This window comes from Callospermophilus lateralis, chromosome 13 (genome assembly GCF_048772815.1).
Source record: "Callospermophilus lateralis isolate mCalLat2 chromosome 13, mCalLat2.hap1, whole genome shotgun sequence".
NCBI lineage: Eukaryota > Metazoa > Chordata > Mammalia > Rodentia > Sciuridae > Callospermophilus > Callospermophilus lateralis.
In genome coordinates this window covers 14,376,176-14,392,161 of record NC_135317.1, presented here as the reverse complement: position 1 = coordinate 14,392,161, position 15,986 = coordinate 14,376,176, and the positions used below count along the sequence as shown (strand labels likewise).

Below are 15,986 nucleotides of genomic sequence, written 5' to 3'. Positions count from 1 at the left end.
GGGGTACTCTTGTACATTGCTGGTGGGACTGCAAATTGGTGCGGCCAATATGGAAAGCAGTATGGAGATTCCTGGGAAAGCTGGGAATGGAACCACCATTTGACCCAGCTATTGCCCTTCTCGGACTATTCCCTGAAGACCTCAAAAGAGCGTACTACAAGGATACTGCCACTTCGATGTTCATAGCAGCACAATTCACAATAGCTAGACTGTGGAACCAACCCCGATGCCCCTCAATAGATGAATGGATAAAAAAAAATGTGGCATTTATACACAATGGAGTACTACGCAGCACTAAGAAATGACAAAATCATGGAATTTGCAGGGAAATGGATGGCATTAGAGCAGATTATGCTAAGTAAAGCTAGCCAATCCCTAAAAAACAAATGTCTTCTTTGATATAATGAGAGCAACTAAGAACAGAGCAGGGAGGAAGAACAGGAGGAAAAGATTAACATTAAACAGAGTCATGAGGTGGGAGAGAAAAGGGAAATTGCATGGAAATGGAAGGAGACCTTCATTGTTATACAAAATTACATATAAGAGGTTGTGAGGGGAATGGGAAAAAAATAAGGAGAGAAATGAATTACAGTAGATGGGGTAGAGAGAGAAGATGGGAGGGGAGGTGGGGATAGTAGAGGATAGGAAAGGTAGCAGAATACAACAGTTACTATTATGGCATTATGTAAAAATGTGGATGTGTAACCGATGTGATTCTGCCATCTTTGTAATGTTTTGAATAACCAATAAAAAATAAAATAAAAAAGTGTAATTTTTACCTTTCTACAGCTTTAAATCTTTTGAGATGACATTTTGAAAGACTGAACTAGAGCATCTAAATACTTTTTGTTCAAGTTTTCTGTCATTAAGAAATGAGACAAAGCTGAGCATGGTGGTGCATGCCTGAGATCCCAGCGACATGGGAGGCTGAGGCAGGAGGATCACAAGTTCAAGGCCAGCTTGGGCATCTTAGTGAGACTGTCTCAAAATAAAAAGTGCTGGTGGATATAGCTCAGCAGTAGAGCACCCTGGGTTTAGTCCCTAGTACTGGAAGGAAAACAAAGAAACTGAGGCTGAGGGATGTAAATAACTTCTTGCTGAGGTCACATAGCACATTGGCAGTGGAATCCATGTCCGACTTGACTGGTGATGACATTTGCCTACCTCCTGTCACTCGAAGGTCCTTACTGTTTTTCTCTATGCAGGGGGTGGTAGGAATGACAAAATTTTCACGTATGCATTTCAGTTCTCCAAGTTCAGATTCATTTATTTTCAGCAACAGGTACAGCTTTCACCATATAGTTATATATCTGAGAGAAAAATGTTTCTGGGCCATGAATTTTAAAAAAAAATGTGTTAAACAGCACATTCAGTGATTCACCTATCACTGATTCCTCATTTTAACTGGTGATGTGGATAAGATCAAATAAGCTACATGGGGCTATGCAGACACCGAACAGAACAGAAATGAGGGATAGACTCGGGTCGCCTGGGAGTAAATGTCAGCCCCATGCTGACTAGCTTTTGACTTGGGGCAGGTCCTGAGTTCTCTGTACCTGCTTCCTCATTTTGTCAGTCAGTACCTACCAGCCGGGTTGTGAGCATTAAGTGAACTTCTGTGTGTAATCATTTACCACATATCAGGAGTTTAGTGAATAGGACTGTTAATAAGCAAGCTTAATCCATGAAAGTTTGGGTTTATTTTAAAGATATTTCTGTATTTAGAAAAGAATTATTTTTGGTACAAATGTAATAACAAGTATCTGTTCCTTTTAGAAGTGAAGTCTTTTGTAAGTATATATTATCTGTTATATAGAAAATTAGGTAAGCATTTCCTGTATTCCTATTGTAATAATATAATAGCCTTAACATTTTCCTAGAATAATCTTACCCTGATTTTATTATTTTAGTTGGACCTTTGAAAAAGCATCAAGGTGTTTTTTGTTGTGTTTTGGGCTGAAAACCTGGATCCTGTAAAGCACTGCATTTAGTGTAGTAAAGATTCCTGGCCAAAAAAAAAAAAGATTCCTGGCCTCATAGTTTATTTTTGCCAATATTCTGGGTCAGTTCCCAGCACTGGAGAAAGGTGACGTGGATCATATCATAGCTGTATATAAGCTGGTAGCTCTCAAACTGATTCGATGAGAAACAAGGAGGGAGCCTGCATCCTCTTTCTGAAGTCAAGTTTTAGAGTTTGCATGTAGTCTTGCCCAGTAGAACTATGACAGTGAAAGATGAACCATTTATGACTTGTTACATGATTTTTTTTTTTAACTAAAAATGTTGTTTCCCCTCTCTTTTTTTTTTTTTTTTGCAGGGCTGAGGATTGAACCCGGGGCCTTGTCCATGCTAGGCAAGTGCTCTCCGCTGAGCCCCATCCCCAGCTCTTTTATTCTTTAGAATAATTTGTATATAATGAAAGTTTTGCTAGGTAGACTTCATTGACATAAGTAAGGGTTCTGATACTTTGCAGTATGGAAGTCCTTTGACTTCATCCCACAAACAGTGCAGGACTTCACCTGTCGAAGCACTTTTCTTCTGGCATTTGCTGTTGAGGGCCTCTTCTGTGCTGGGAGCCAACCCAGGATCTTGGTACACATTAAATTTTACTAGAGCTTTATGGGAAGTGTTGTTATATCCATTTGTAGTCAAGGAAACAGAGACTCAGGAAGTTAAAAGAACTTTCAGCTGATTGTGGCAGAGCCAGGATTCTGTGGCCTGATTGACTTGTTGCCTGTTACTGTTTGACACATTGCCTTTTCCCTTACCACAAGCATCTTACCTGTTTTGAAAAACTTCCATGCTTGCATGAGTGCAGATATCCCCATTCGAAAGATGGAAAGACGGAAGGTAGCACTTACCTCTGGATGGGGGCTTATGGGTAATTAAAGATGTGTTTTTCTTTGTATTTACTGCACACCTAAAGACATTTTTTTTTTTTATAATAAACTGCTCCTGTTATACACTGAACTTACAGCAACTGAGACATAACTTATTTCTGGTTTCTCATTGTTTATTTATAGATTCCCCGGTCTTCTTTCCTCAGTGGAAGTCCAGTCACTATGATGTGGTGGTGGGTGTGTTGTCAGCTCGAAGTAACCGTGAGCTCCGGGATGCTATAAGAAACACCTGGCTGAAGCACTCGCTGCGTCACCCAGCTCTGAGTCAGCGGTAGGTGTTCTGCAGGCTCCTTGCCTGCTTTGAGGGTGTTAAGACCCTGTCTGCGGGAGCTAGAGATGCTGATTGAAATAGGAGGCCACCTTGCTTCTGTTACACATTGTTGGGCCCCAGAAGTGGATTTGACCAGTTTGAAGCTGATGGGCTCTTGGAGGAGAGTGTGTCTGTTGGTTATGCACCGCGGTTTCTTTTTGGCTCTGACCTCATCTAGCAATCCCAAGCATTTCCACTCTAGAGTGCTTTTCCCTGACTGTCCAGAGGTGGACGCCTGGGGTGTGGCAAGCGCCATGCACATGCCCTTTTCTGACTGCCCTGGCCACACTGTGCTTCTCAGCACCCATCTTGCGGCCAGGAGGTGGCTCAGCCATTGGTTAGGAGCATGGGGCCCTGTCTATTCTCCTTGTAGTGAGGGAGCTGCAGAAAGGAAGCTTAGAAGCCAGGCCCCAGCGATGCGCAGACACTTGGGCCATGAGCAGAAGGGGCCTCTTGGGGGTTGAGCTAGCACTTTTGAGTAGCACTGCAAGTGAATTGCGGGTGTGAGTTTTCTTGTCACTGGCCATGAGCTTTTGGGGATCTCCTGTCCTCCTCACGCAGCTTTCATTCCTTTCCAAGACAGGTTTCCTTAGTCATGATCCCAATGATGGTAGAATCGTTGTCCAGCAAGCAAAGGCCTAGGATTGTCACCACTGTCAGACCACCTCCAGAATACATACTTCCTGTAGCCTTTCCCACCTCAGAAAATAGGGACTCCACCAGCTGCTCAGACCAAAACCCAGTTTCACCATGGCTTCCTTGCTTTCACGGGCCACATCCCGTCCCTTGGTGCTGCTTTAGGTCAGATCTGGAATGGACTTCTTCCACCTTCGCTGCTCCATCCTCACCTGATTGTGCAGGAGCCCCTTCTGTGGATTTCTTGCTTCTACCTTTGGCCCTGTACATTCTGTTTTCCATACAGCAGCCAGTGTGCTCCTTTTAAAATTAGTCAAATGATGGTAGTTTATACCCCTGCCCGACTTCCTTTTCTTGCTTAGAATGAAATCCCCAGTGTCCAGTGGCCTCTGTTCCCCTGTGCCACCATCTACTCTGCACTTTGTGTCCTTGCTGTCCCCTGTCGAGACCTTGCTTCCACTTGAAGTTCTCCCCGCCATAGGCCCATGCATGGGTGTGGGGCTCCCTGTTAAATAGCAACCCCTTCCTGCCCGCCTCTTATTCCCTTCTGGTGGTATTGCCACACTCACCACCCGCCGGTGTGCTGCTGTACTTAGATGTGCATCTGCACATCACCAGAGTCGCTGTGTTTAGATGCTGTGTTTACACATCATTTGTCTTGCTGACTTCTGTGTCTTACTGGCTCCTGGTGTGGCCTGGAGCAAGGCACTCAACACTTGAATGAACAACTCAGAACTAAATGTAATGACAGAATTTACAGTCAGAAGCTCGCCAGTAGTTCAGCCAGTAGTTCATTCACCTTCGTAGCAGTTCTTGCTTTAAATTTAGTAAGCTGGGTAGCTTGTTTTATGAAAATGATGGCTGTCTGTATACAAATAGGTACTAGCTAAAAGCACCTTTCTGGGGAATGATTACATGAATTCAATAAAAGCATTTAAGATAGCTTAAAGGCCACTTTTGGTGAATGCATGCAGTAATTGAGTGCACTTGTCTGTGCCTGTTTTGTTCCCATGCTGTGCCGGCCATGTGTGGGTTTCTGCCTTCAGTGGCCTTCGGAGTGTGTGCATATCTGGGGCCTGGCGCACTTTCCTTGCCTTTCTCTAGAGCCAAACTCAGCACTAGACACCTTGAGGCCCTTCTTCAATTCTAGGCCTTTGTAGTGAAAATGTCATTTGTCGATTTGACATGTTTGTCAAGTGTCCTTTGTAAGCAGGAGGTGCTCTATGTGGTGGAACACAGATGTAGGTGCAGGATAGCCCAGGTGTTTGGAGGGCTCGCGATTTGGAAGGACCTGGATGTGATGGTGTTGCAAGGTGTTTCATGGGCAATACTGTAAATAGGTATAAGATGGCCTGGGGTGTTTGGGGCTGAGGGGGTTGATGAGGGCAAGTGTTAGAAAGCCAGGGAAGGAAGGAGGGACCCAGAGATTGTGCAGAGGGATGGGGTGGGGTTCCTGTGCTCGCAGGAGTAGACAGCGGCCCGAGCAAGCAGAGCAGGTATGTGGAGGCTGAGGGAGTGGACCTGTTCATTTAGGGCTGCTGAGGGGCGAATTTACCTGGTCAGAGAAAGAGGGATTGGGGTAACTGCTAGCTTTTGTCAAAGTACCAAGTGAGAAGAACGGTTTGCATGGGAAAGAAGCTCAGTGTGGTATGCTGAGTTGGGAGCGGGGTGTCCTGAGAAGTGTTTGTTGCCTGGCTGTCTGGAAGAAAGTGCTTCTACATAAATGTGTGTTCATTGTAAATTTCCCAGTTACAAAGGATGTGCACCACTTAATCGACAGATAATAGAATATATAGCACTCTCAGTGAATTCCACGTGGTCGGTCGGTTCTCACAGAATGCTTTTCTTGTTTGCTTGACTCTTCTTTTTTTTCAATATTTATTTTTTAGTTGTAGTTGGACACAATGCCTTTATTTCATTTATTTATTTTTATGTGGTGCTGAGGATCAAACCCAGGGTCCTGCACATGCCAGGCGAGCGCTCTACCACTGAGCTACAACCCCAGCCCCGTTTGCTTGACTTTTATGTCTTAGCCAACTTGTGGTTACAATTGACAACTCTTTTAAGTTGAAGAGTAAGACTGAGGGGCTGGGGCTGTAGCTCAGTGGTAGAACACTTGCCTTGCACATGTGAGATGCTGGGTTCCATCCTCAGCACCACATAAAAATAAATAAATAAAAAGGTATTGTGTCCATCTACAACTATAAAAATATATATATATATATATATTAAAAAAAAGACTGAAGTGCCAGTTAAGATATGTCAGAGTTTGCTGGGTGCTGTGGTACATAGCTATAATCCCCGCAGTTTGGGAGGCTGAGGCAAGAAGATCGCAGTTCAAGGCCAGCCTCAGCAGCTTAGTGAAGCCCTGTCTCAAAATGGAAAAATGAAAAGGGCTGGGGGATGTGGCTTAGTGGTTAAGCATCCCTGGGTTCAATTCCTAGTGTCCAAAAAAAAAAAAAAAAAAAGAAAGAAAGATATATCAGAACTTGACTGTCAGACAATGAAATCAGTGATGGCTTGGCTGAATCAGACCATAGTCTTGAACATTGGGAGGGTGTTTCCTCAATTTTGGGGACCCATCCACAGTGTAACAGCTATGGGTACTTCACATTAAGTTTAATTTGCATTATTAACATTTTTTCCACACTTTCTTGAATGGAGACAATCAAGAAAACAATGTGTTGAGCACTTCTTTGTGTTTTTGCCAGTTTCCATGGTGGAAGTATTTCTGCCATAGCAAATCGCACACCACTAAAGTGACATTCCTGAATGCAGAATTGGAGAATGATGTGTATAACATGTCTTTTATCACATCTCCATCATACAGCTGTAGATACAAATAACCTCAAGTGCACAATAGTAAAATATAGTAAAATCAGAGAATGGTGAATCTGAACATTTCCTTGTTTTTGATATATTTAAATGGTAAGATGTGTAATTCTAATTTTTAATAAAGGCTGTGCTTAATCATCATTTCACAGCATTCCTGTGAGAGACGGTACTAGCCAGTTCAGGACGCACCTGCCAGTGGGTTGTGCAGGTAAAGGTGGCTGACTTATGGATCTTTTACTTAGAGGATGAGTGCAAACTAGAGATACTAGTTTGAGTCATTCCCAGGCTAGTTTACCCTTGGGGGTAAGTGACACTGTCCAAAGGGAGGGAGTGGAAAGAGTGAACAGACTGAGAAGAGCTCCAGGAGTGCAGCTCGGGCCACATTCACTACGTTTGAGTGTGGAGGAGAAGAGCCAGTTACAGGCTTCCTGGTGGGTGAGGTCTAGGAGCGGCAGGAGCCTCCCCTTAGGGAGACTGAGCTCGAGCTGCAGGAGTACCTGCCAGAGCAGAAGAAAGCAAAAAAGGAAAATTGTGGCCTCAGAGGTTTTTGAGACGCTGCTTCAGGGTAGTTTGCTTCTGTGCGGCTTGCAGCAGAGGGCTGAGAGTGCACGTGCTGTGGTCAGCACTGTGCCATTTGTGTGTTCCCCCATTTTGCTTGACTAGAAGACTGTAGAGTATTCTTCAGTGATATTCAGATGCTTCTGGAAATTCCTTATGCTTAGAATCTTGAATTATCGAATTTTGAACTTTGGAAACTGCTGATTTCACCAGTTAATTTATAACAGTGTTGATGCAAATACTGTAGTCTTGTAGAAATTAATCCTCATGAACACTTGCTTCTCAAAGTAGAAGTTCTGGAATGGGTGAGGAAGCGGGCACGGGTGTGGTCAAGGTCACTGACGTGTGGATACCCACGTGTCTCTCAGGGTGCTTGTGAAGTTCATCATAGGTGCTCGGGGCTGTGACGTGCCTGTGGAGGACCGAGAGGACCCTTATTCCTGCAGACTGCTTAACATCTCCAACCCAGGTAGGTCATCTTCCTCCAAGCTGCATCCACAGCTCAGGTGTTGAGTAAAAGTTGCTAAGTTAAGTGGCATGGAGTCTGTTTTTTTGGGCGGTTGTTACTGGGTATTGAACTTGGGGGCACTTGACCCCCACATCCCCATCCTATTTTGTATTTTATTTAGAGACAGGGTGTCGATGTCAGAAACCCTGGGTTCGACAGCCCAGTTTGAGGAAGTGCTAACTCTCTTTCAGCATTTCCTGTGTTTGTTTATTAGTACTTTCTGTTGTGTTCAGCTGTGACTCTAAGGGAGGTTCAACTTTTCCCAGTATTCAGTGCGCTGAGTTGACTTCTGGCATTTTGAGGTTTGTCCAACCTTTACAGTGACCCATAGGTCGCATTTAGAGACAGTGCTAGTGTACTGGTCAGAGTGTGGCTCTGTGGCTGGCTCTGCCCTGCTCAGGCTGTGTGGCCTTCTGTGCCTTCCCTTCGTCCCCTGTACATGGCTGCAAGGAGGGTGCAGGCTGCTGAAGTGTCTGGAGGGCTCTTGGGCTGGGAAGCAGGACACGCTGCCCCCATGGGGTGTCTGAAGATGTGCGTGTGCCGGGGAGTGGCACAGCATAGGCAGTGCTCTGTATTATTTCATTTTAAAGAGGCTGCCTTTTTATGAGGTTGGGTTTTAGTCGGCTTTTTAAGTAAATTGGGCCATGTTATTTGGGTCTATGTTATAAAGTGGAGTTTCTTACTTAGGATGTCTAATGAATTAACATTAATGTTGATATTGTAAGCAGAACATTGTGTATAACTGTGTTGTTCTGGGGAGAGGATCCTTTAGCTTTCACTGGAAGCCCAAAGGGTTATGAACTCCTTAAAATGCTGTATTGATGATGATGTGGTAGCCTACGGCAAGTTACCCTTGAAAACCAAAACCAGACCGCAACCAGGAAAACCTTTACATTTAAGCTAACTGGAACTTCATTCTGAAGGGCTGTTATTCAGTAATAGCGAAGGAATGGACCTTTGCATTAGTAGAAAATTTTAATGGGTTACACATTTTTTTAAATATATAAAATCTAAGTTAATGTTGAATCTAACTTTATCTTTTTGACTACCCTGAAAGCATTTATAGTTATTTCAGTACCTTAGAAGTCCTGCTGGGCATTAATTATGACACTGTGGTGTGTAGAAGGTTTGATTAGTAGCATTATCAAAGCAACGGGGTTTCCTGTGTCTAGGGAGCTAGAGTGCAAGGCATGTTTAAGACAGAAAATATGACTGTTGTGATATGTTTGACCAGTTGCTTTTAACAGATATGCTTCTACTTTTTTTTAATATTTATTTTTTGGTTAGACACGATACCTTTATTTTGTTTGTTTATTTTTATGTAGTGTTGAGGGTCGAACCCAGGGCCTCGCGCATGCTAGGCGAGTGCTGTACCACTGAGCCACAACCCCAGCCCATGCTTCTACTTTTGATGTTCTTTATTTCTTGCATATACAAAAGAGAGTTTTTGTTGTCCAGTGTGTTTGGAGTCTGGACTCTTGACAGTGCTTGCCCAACTCCTGACTGAAGTCTGTCCGCTTTTCCTTCCTGCTCATGACTAGGAGCCATCACTTCCCTTTAGTCACATTTTATTGAAGATCCAAGTGTAAAATAGCTCCTAGAAACTCTGAGGTTAGAATCTAAATGATCTGCAGGTGTGTGGAAAAAAATTATAAGATTTTAAAATTTATAAATTTATTTTAACTTTTTTTTTTTTTTTTTTTTTGTGGTGCTTAGGGTCAAACCCAGGGCCTTGTGCATGTTAGGCAAGAGCTCTCTACTGACCTACAGCCCCAGCCCTAATACCATTTTTATTTATGTGAAAATAAATAAATAATCTTTATTTAAAAAAACAAGTAATTAATCTTTATTAATTAGAGCTACAAAAAATGTGCATACTGTACACCTCTAAAAGACAGTAAGAACTTTGTTATGATAACTTTAAATAAACATAAGCTTTATATCATTTCTTAAAGTAGCTCTGATGTTCTTGTCCATATTGGTGGTTTCACATGATCTCTGGTGATTCTCTCCTGGTACCTGGGGAGGTAAACTGGGAAGGACTGGGTGCCCATCAGCCATCTGGGAGAGGGGAAGGAGCACGAGCTTTGGAGTCCTTGCAGCTGGGTTTGGTGCCTTCTCTTCCACTTTCTGCAGCTCTTGGTAGATCGCTTAAGGTCTCTTAACTTCAGTTTGTGGACCTGAGAGCTGGAAAAGGCCCCTACCCAGAGCCTGTCAAGGTGCCTGGGATGGGTGGTGGCGGGGCGGGAGTCAGACGCCAGCCTCGGTGCTATGGAGATTTCTCTCATCTGTGGTAGTAAGCAGGCATTCTTAAATTGGCTGACAAGAAGCAGCATTTGGGGGATTTGCCTATCAAGACCAGACTTCATGACTGCAGTCAGTGCATTTTTGTTACTTCTGTTCATCCAGTTCTTCTGGTTGACCTGAATTTAGTATTCTTCTGTGGTTTTCAGGTGTGTCTCCTCCATGTGTGCAAAACCCTGTTAAGGCTGTGCTGATAATTGAATGACTTACCTAGATTTGACTGAAAACTTCATTTTTTTTGTTTTTTGGACACAGTACTTTTATTTTTTTATTTTTATGTGGTGCTGAGGATCGAACCCAGTGCCTTATGTACTAAAGTAAGTGCTCTGCCGTTGAGTCAATAACCCCAGCCCTGAAAGCTTATTCTTAAATTTCAAAATAGGTTTTTTTCAAGGAGCAGCCTTGATTTTTCAAACATTGGAAAAAACAATGCCATTTGTGAAAAATCATATAAGTAGTTACCTATATTTTGCTGTTAAGTCCACTTCTTTGTTATTTTTTATTTTTTTGGATACTGGGACTTGAACCCAGGGGCACCTCACCTCTGAGCTATATCCTCAGCCCCTTGCTATGTTGCCTAGGGCCTCGCTATGTTCTTAGGCTGGCCTCAAACTTGTGATCCTCCTGCTTCAGCCTCCATGGAGTTGCTGGAATTACAGACTCCATTACTTCTTGTTGGTGAAGGAAAAGTTCGTATCTGTGTAAAATCCCTGTTCTCGTTACTTCCATAGTTTTGAATCAGGAAATCGAGGCGTTCAGTCTTTCTGAGGAGGGTTCATCAGGACTCTCCGAGGCCCGGGTCGTCAGCGTGAGCTTCCGAGTGCTCCACCCGATTGTCATTACCAGCCTGGGAGTGTTCTATGAAGCCAGCGACGAGGGTTTCCAGAGAAACATCACGGTCAAGCTCTACCAGGCGGAACAGGAGGTACGCGCCTTGTTCAGAAGCCTAGCTCTTGCTCTTGGTGAACAGCAGGTGGGAGGGCAGGCAGCTCTCTGGTGGGAGGCTCTCTTTTCTTGCCTCTCAAATTGAATACATGGTACTGCAATACATTATAAATGCTGGTTTGGGAGAGATTACCTATGAATAAATGTGTTAGATCTAGAAAACATAAGTAACTAGGCTAGATTAGAAGTTTTCCTAAAACTCAAGGATTTCAAAATCTAGTCGTGCAGAGGGCTGGGGAGATAGCTCAGTTGGTAGAGGGCTTGCCTTGTTTGCACAAGGCCCTGGGTTCAATCCCCTTCCCCTCCAAAAAAAATCTAGTCATGGATATAAAAAGTTTGGGACTCTTAGAATACATGAGTATTACTATGTCTTCTAGCCCTTAAAATCTATAATACAAGGTTAATAGCTGCTTGAGATCTTTTTTGTAATGAAGATGTATGGGAGATGTGTGTTTACAAGAACTGAGGTCACTCTGTTCCTGAATTTGGGGAAATCTGATTTGAAGAAGCAGAGGATCGCATGGTATCTAAGAGGACCTGTTTCTGGTTCTTAAATGTATAGAAAACTAGACAATTATGCAGTGAGCACTCATAGCCACCGGTCATGGTCTGCAGTAATCCACATCTTGCTGTTTATCACCTATGTTCATCCAGCTTTCAAAAATGTCTTTCAGAGTAGGTTTTAGGATGGTTGTGCTTCACCCCTGAATGTCAGCATGCTGCCATTCACCAAACTTTAATGTTTGTTGATAGTTTTTAAAAATTTGCATAAAGTGCAACGTGCAGATTTTTAAACTGCATAGACCTGCTTAATCCAAACTCCTCTCAAAGTACATGGGACATACATCCCCTAGAAATTTCCCTGTGTTCCCTCCGGGTCTATTCATCCCCCATCCCCCATCCTCCAGGGGCTGCTGCTGTTGGGACTGTTTGCCAGGCACTAGCCTCGCCTGTCCTAGGACTTGGGCAGAGTGGAACTACGCTGTAGTGCTCTGTGGCCGAATTCCTTTTGCTCGTTTTCCGACTCATTGGTTCCACCGTGTGACTGAGTTTTCCTTCAGTCTTCTGTTAGTGGGTTGTGCTGCAGCGTGGTGCTTGCCTGTCTATTCCTGCCGGTGGGCACCCGGATGTGTCCGAGAGTTTTCTCCTTTACTCTGTGTGAAGAATCACAGTCACTGACTCGGTCTCCTGCTCCTGGATAAGCTTCTCTTGGTCACAGTCTGCTGTGATTTTCATACAGTGCTAGAGGTTTTGTTTCTTAATGGGCATTGTAAAGTTTGGTCTTTTTTTTAATCTAGTCCTAGAATTTCTATTTGTTTGTTTTATAGAAAGTGTTATTCCATTTACATTTAGCATAATTATCAAAAAGAGTTTTTTTCATTTTGCTTTGTGTGTGTGTGTGTGTGTGTGTGTGTGTGGTGCTGGGGATTGAATCCAGGGCCTTGTGCCTGAAAGGCAAGGACTCTATCACCTTGGCCATATCCCCAGCCCCAACTGAGCCATATCCCAGCCCTATTTCTTTTTTTTTTTTTTTAAGCTGTAGGTGGACATAATACCCTTATGTATTTTTATATGGTGCTGAAGGTCAAACCCAGTGTCTCACATGTGAGGGACAAGCGCTCTCCTCTGAGCCCCATCCCCAGCCCTGCTGTGTTTTGTTCTGTCTTCCCTGTTGTTCCTGTTTTTCCTTTTCTACCTTCTGTGGGTTGACCGAATATTTTTTAGAATGCTGTTTTTAACTTCTATTCTTCCTTTAGCTTCAGCTCTTGTCCCATTGTCTTGTTCGAGGTTGTCGCAAGGATCACAGTATGCATTCCAGTCTTCTGTTCCTGTCCTTCCCCTTCAGGTCCAAGGCAGAGAGTTTCCCTTGTCCCCCCACGGCTGTTTCCTGTCATTGCCCATGGATTTCCTGTATGTGCGCCCTCAGTCTCACAATACTTGTTACAGTTTAAACATCCGAGTGCATGTTAAGCGGATATAGAGGAAAATACTCTTTGACACTTGCCCACATATTCACCATTTCTGATGCTCTGTATTCCTCCATGAGTGTCCAGTTTCTATCTGATATCATTGTCTTCAACCCAAATAATAACCTTCAGTGTTTCTTACACACAGGTTTACTAGTGATAAATTTACTTTTCATTTTTCTGAACATATCCTTGTTATACTTTTATTCTTTTTTTCTGCTTTATTACGGTGGAATATTTCCTGGATATGGAATTTTGCAGGGTTTTTTTCTCTCTAGTATTTTAAAGATGTATCCCCTTGTTTTTGGCCACAGTTGTGCTAGGGAGAATGCACCGTCCTTCATGTTGTTGTTTGTGTGTGGATGTGCGCAGTGTGGTGTGTGCGTTTGGGGCTGCCTTTAAGATTCTTTGTATTTTGATGTGAGCAATCTGGATGTGTTATGCCTTGGAGTGACTTTTCTCTCTGTTTGTTCCTTGAGTTGCTGAGGCTGGCCTCCTGAGTCACTGGGATTGCAGATGTGGCCCCTGTACCCGCCTCTGTGTGTACATGACACTTTTTTTGGTATCGTCCCCTTTGTGAACCACTGTTCATTTTTCCAGTGGTTTCGTGTTTTTCAGAGTTAGGTAATTTTTTAACGTTCTTTTTTTTAATATTTAATTTTAAGTTTTAGTTGGACACATTATCTTTATTTCACTTATTTATTTTTATGTGGTGCTGAGGATTGAGCACTCTACCACTGAGCCACAATCCCAGCCTCAGAGTTAGGTAATTTTTGTTGATCTACATTCAAGTTCCTTTACTCTTTTATCATCTCAATTATGCAATTAAGCCTATCCAATGAATTTTTTATTTTAGATTTGTTTTAGATATACTTTTCTTCAATTTTCATTTGAAAACTCTCTCTTGCAGTTTCTGTTTCTCTAAACTTCTTGTGTGCTCATTACTTTGAGCACGTTTCTCCCTGGCAGACACTTGACTACAGTTATAAAGGTGTCATCCTTGACTGCTTGTCTGTGAATCGTCTTCTGTCTTGAGTGCAGTGACCTTTTCTGTTTCATCTTCTGTCTAGTAACTTTAGCTTGTGGCCCAGATGCTGGAGCGAGTCGCTGTGAGAGCTTGGGTCCCACTGTCTTCCTAGAAGAGTGCTGGATTCCTGTTCTGTTTCAGCAGTTACACTGGCCAGATTCAGGCTCTGCGTGGCTTCCCTTGACAAGGACAGCAACTGAAATCTCTATTCAGTTCTCAGGGCCTCAGGGGGGCTGCTCTAGTGCCCTCACACTGTGCTTCCTGAGCAGCCACAGATTTGGGCAGAATCTACAGGAAGACTGTGGCTCTCCCTCTGTGGCCCCTTCCTTGCAGGCGTTTCCTCTTCACTGTTTAGCTGATGTGTCTGTGCCAACTCCACCCTCTTAATTCTTCAGCCAGAAAGACTGCACATCTGCATTCCGTCTCAGTCACTCTAGAGTTGTGCCTTCAGACAGAGACGGGATGGGAACCCAGGGTCCCTTCTGGTTTTGATTCTCCTCTATGTTAAGTGGAATTCCACTGCCTTTAGGTCACCTTTTTATGCTTTGTCCAGATTTCATGATTGTTACCTCTAGGAGAATTAGTCTGATATTTCTGTACTATTGTTATTGTTAATGTTGATTGTTACCAATGGATACTGTGTTGGAATCATAGATAATGTATAAATCTATTTCAAGATTAAGTTTCTATTCTACAGTTTTTCATATTACTTCCTCTGAGAGCCTATAGTTAATGTGTTAATGGAAGAGGGAACAAGCGACTCCAGCCATTACGATTGTGGCATGAAGAGCTTTATCAGGTTACTCCACTCCGTAGTCTCTGTGTTCCTGTGGTTGAAGATTTCATGGAAGGACTGGGAGTGTACCTCAGTGGTACAATGGTTCAGGACTTGCGTAGCAGGCCTAGGTGTGATCTCCAGCACTGCCCAAAAAAACCTAAAACAAAGCAAAAAAGCCAGGTGTGGTGGCACATGTCTAATCTCAGCTACTCCAGCTCCTGAGGCAGAAGGATGCAAGCTCAAGGCCAGCTTGGGCCACTTAGCAAGTCTCTGCCTCAAAAGGAAATTTACAAAAGGCTGGGGATGCAGCTCACTGGTAGAGCATTCCTGGGTTCAGTTCCCAGTACAGCCTGCCCCACAAAAGATTGAATTGATACTGAAGTTTAGATAGGTAACCGAAATAACAGTACACTGAATTCTGCTGTTATCCTGATTTAGATTCGAATTACTCTTGAATTTTTGATGTACTCAATTGTCTTAGTGCTTGTAGTCTTTTTATCAAAACTATTTGTAATGCTTCCATTATCAGTCAAGTAGTTTAATTCAGACACATAATACTTTGATCGTGTTGAATAATCCCTTGCTGTATTTTTAGCTAGAGAGAAGTCCATAGTTTCTGTCTTTGAGGATGGACTGGTCTAAGGTGGATACTAAAGGGTTCACGGGCAGACACCAGAAGTATCCTCACTTCATTTCTAGAACTGGTGTTCATGAAAGATGTCATCTTAATCCACTGATGCACCCGTGGTTGTGACTTTGCACGGTCTTGATCCCTGTGGTGACGTGGTGTATAAGAATAGTAGTGGAAGAAAGAAATGCTCCTGCCTCACAGTGACATCCTGAGAATTGTCTTTGTAGTCCCTGTTTTGCTTAAGATCAAATTCCTTTTTTATGGTTTCTCCTATTCTTAACTTCCTTTAGAAAGTCTGGAGTTTCGTTTGAAGGCGGTTTCTGAGTGCCTTCTGTTCTCGGGAAGCTATAGTCCTCAGTCTGTTCTACACCCTCGGAAGTGCTGGGGTCTGACACTGAGTTGGCCTAACACCATCTCCCTTCCCTGAATGCTTCTCATTTCATATTTCCTTTTAAGGTCATGTGGGTTACATTAGTATGTGAGAATCTCGTGACAGTTTTAATTATCTTCTGTTTATTTAATAGCCACGATGGTACTAGAAAACCCCAAAGTTGCTGAAACCTCTATGGCACGATATTGGTGACCAT

General features: G+C 43.2%; 1 protein-coding gene across 3 annotated transcripts in view; it reads left to right on the top strand.

Moving 5' to 3' along the window:
* The window catches only part of B3galnt2 (beta-1,3-N-acetylgalactosaminyltransferase 2), a 39,744-nt gene that overhangs the window by 5,991 nt on the left and 17,767 nt on the right, over positions 1 to 15,986 (top strand). For all 3 annotated transcript variants that reach the window (XM_076831920.1, XM_076831919.1, XM_076831921.1), the window contains exons 2-4: positions 3,024 to 3,171; positions 7,608 to 7,708; positions 10,783 to 10,976. In XM_076831920.1, coding sequence (XP_076688035.1) covers positions 3,024 to 3,171; positions 7,608 to 7,708; positions 10,783 to 10,976 — 443 coding nt within the window. The remainder of the gene's footprint in view (positions 1 to 3,023; positions 3,172 to 7,607; positions 7,709 to 10,782; positions 10,977 to 15,986) is intronic.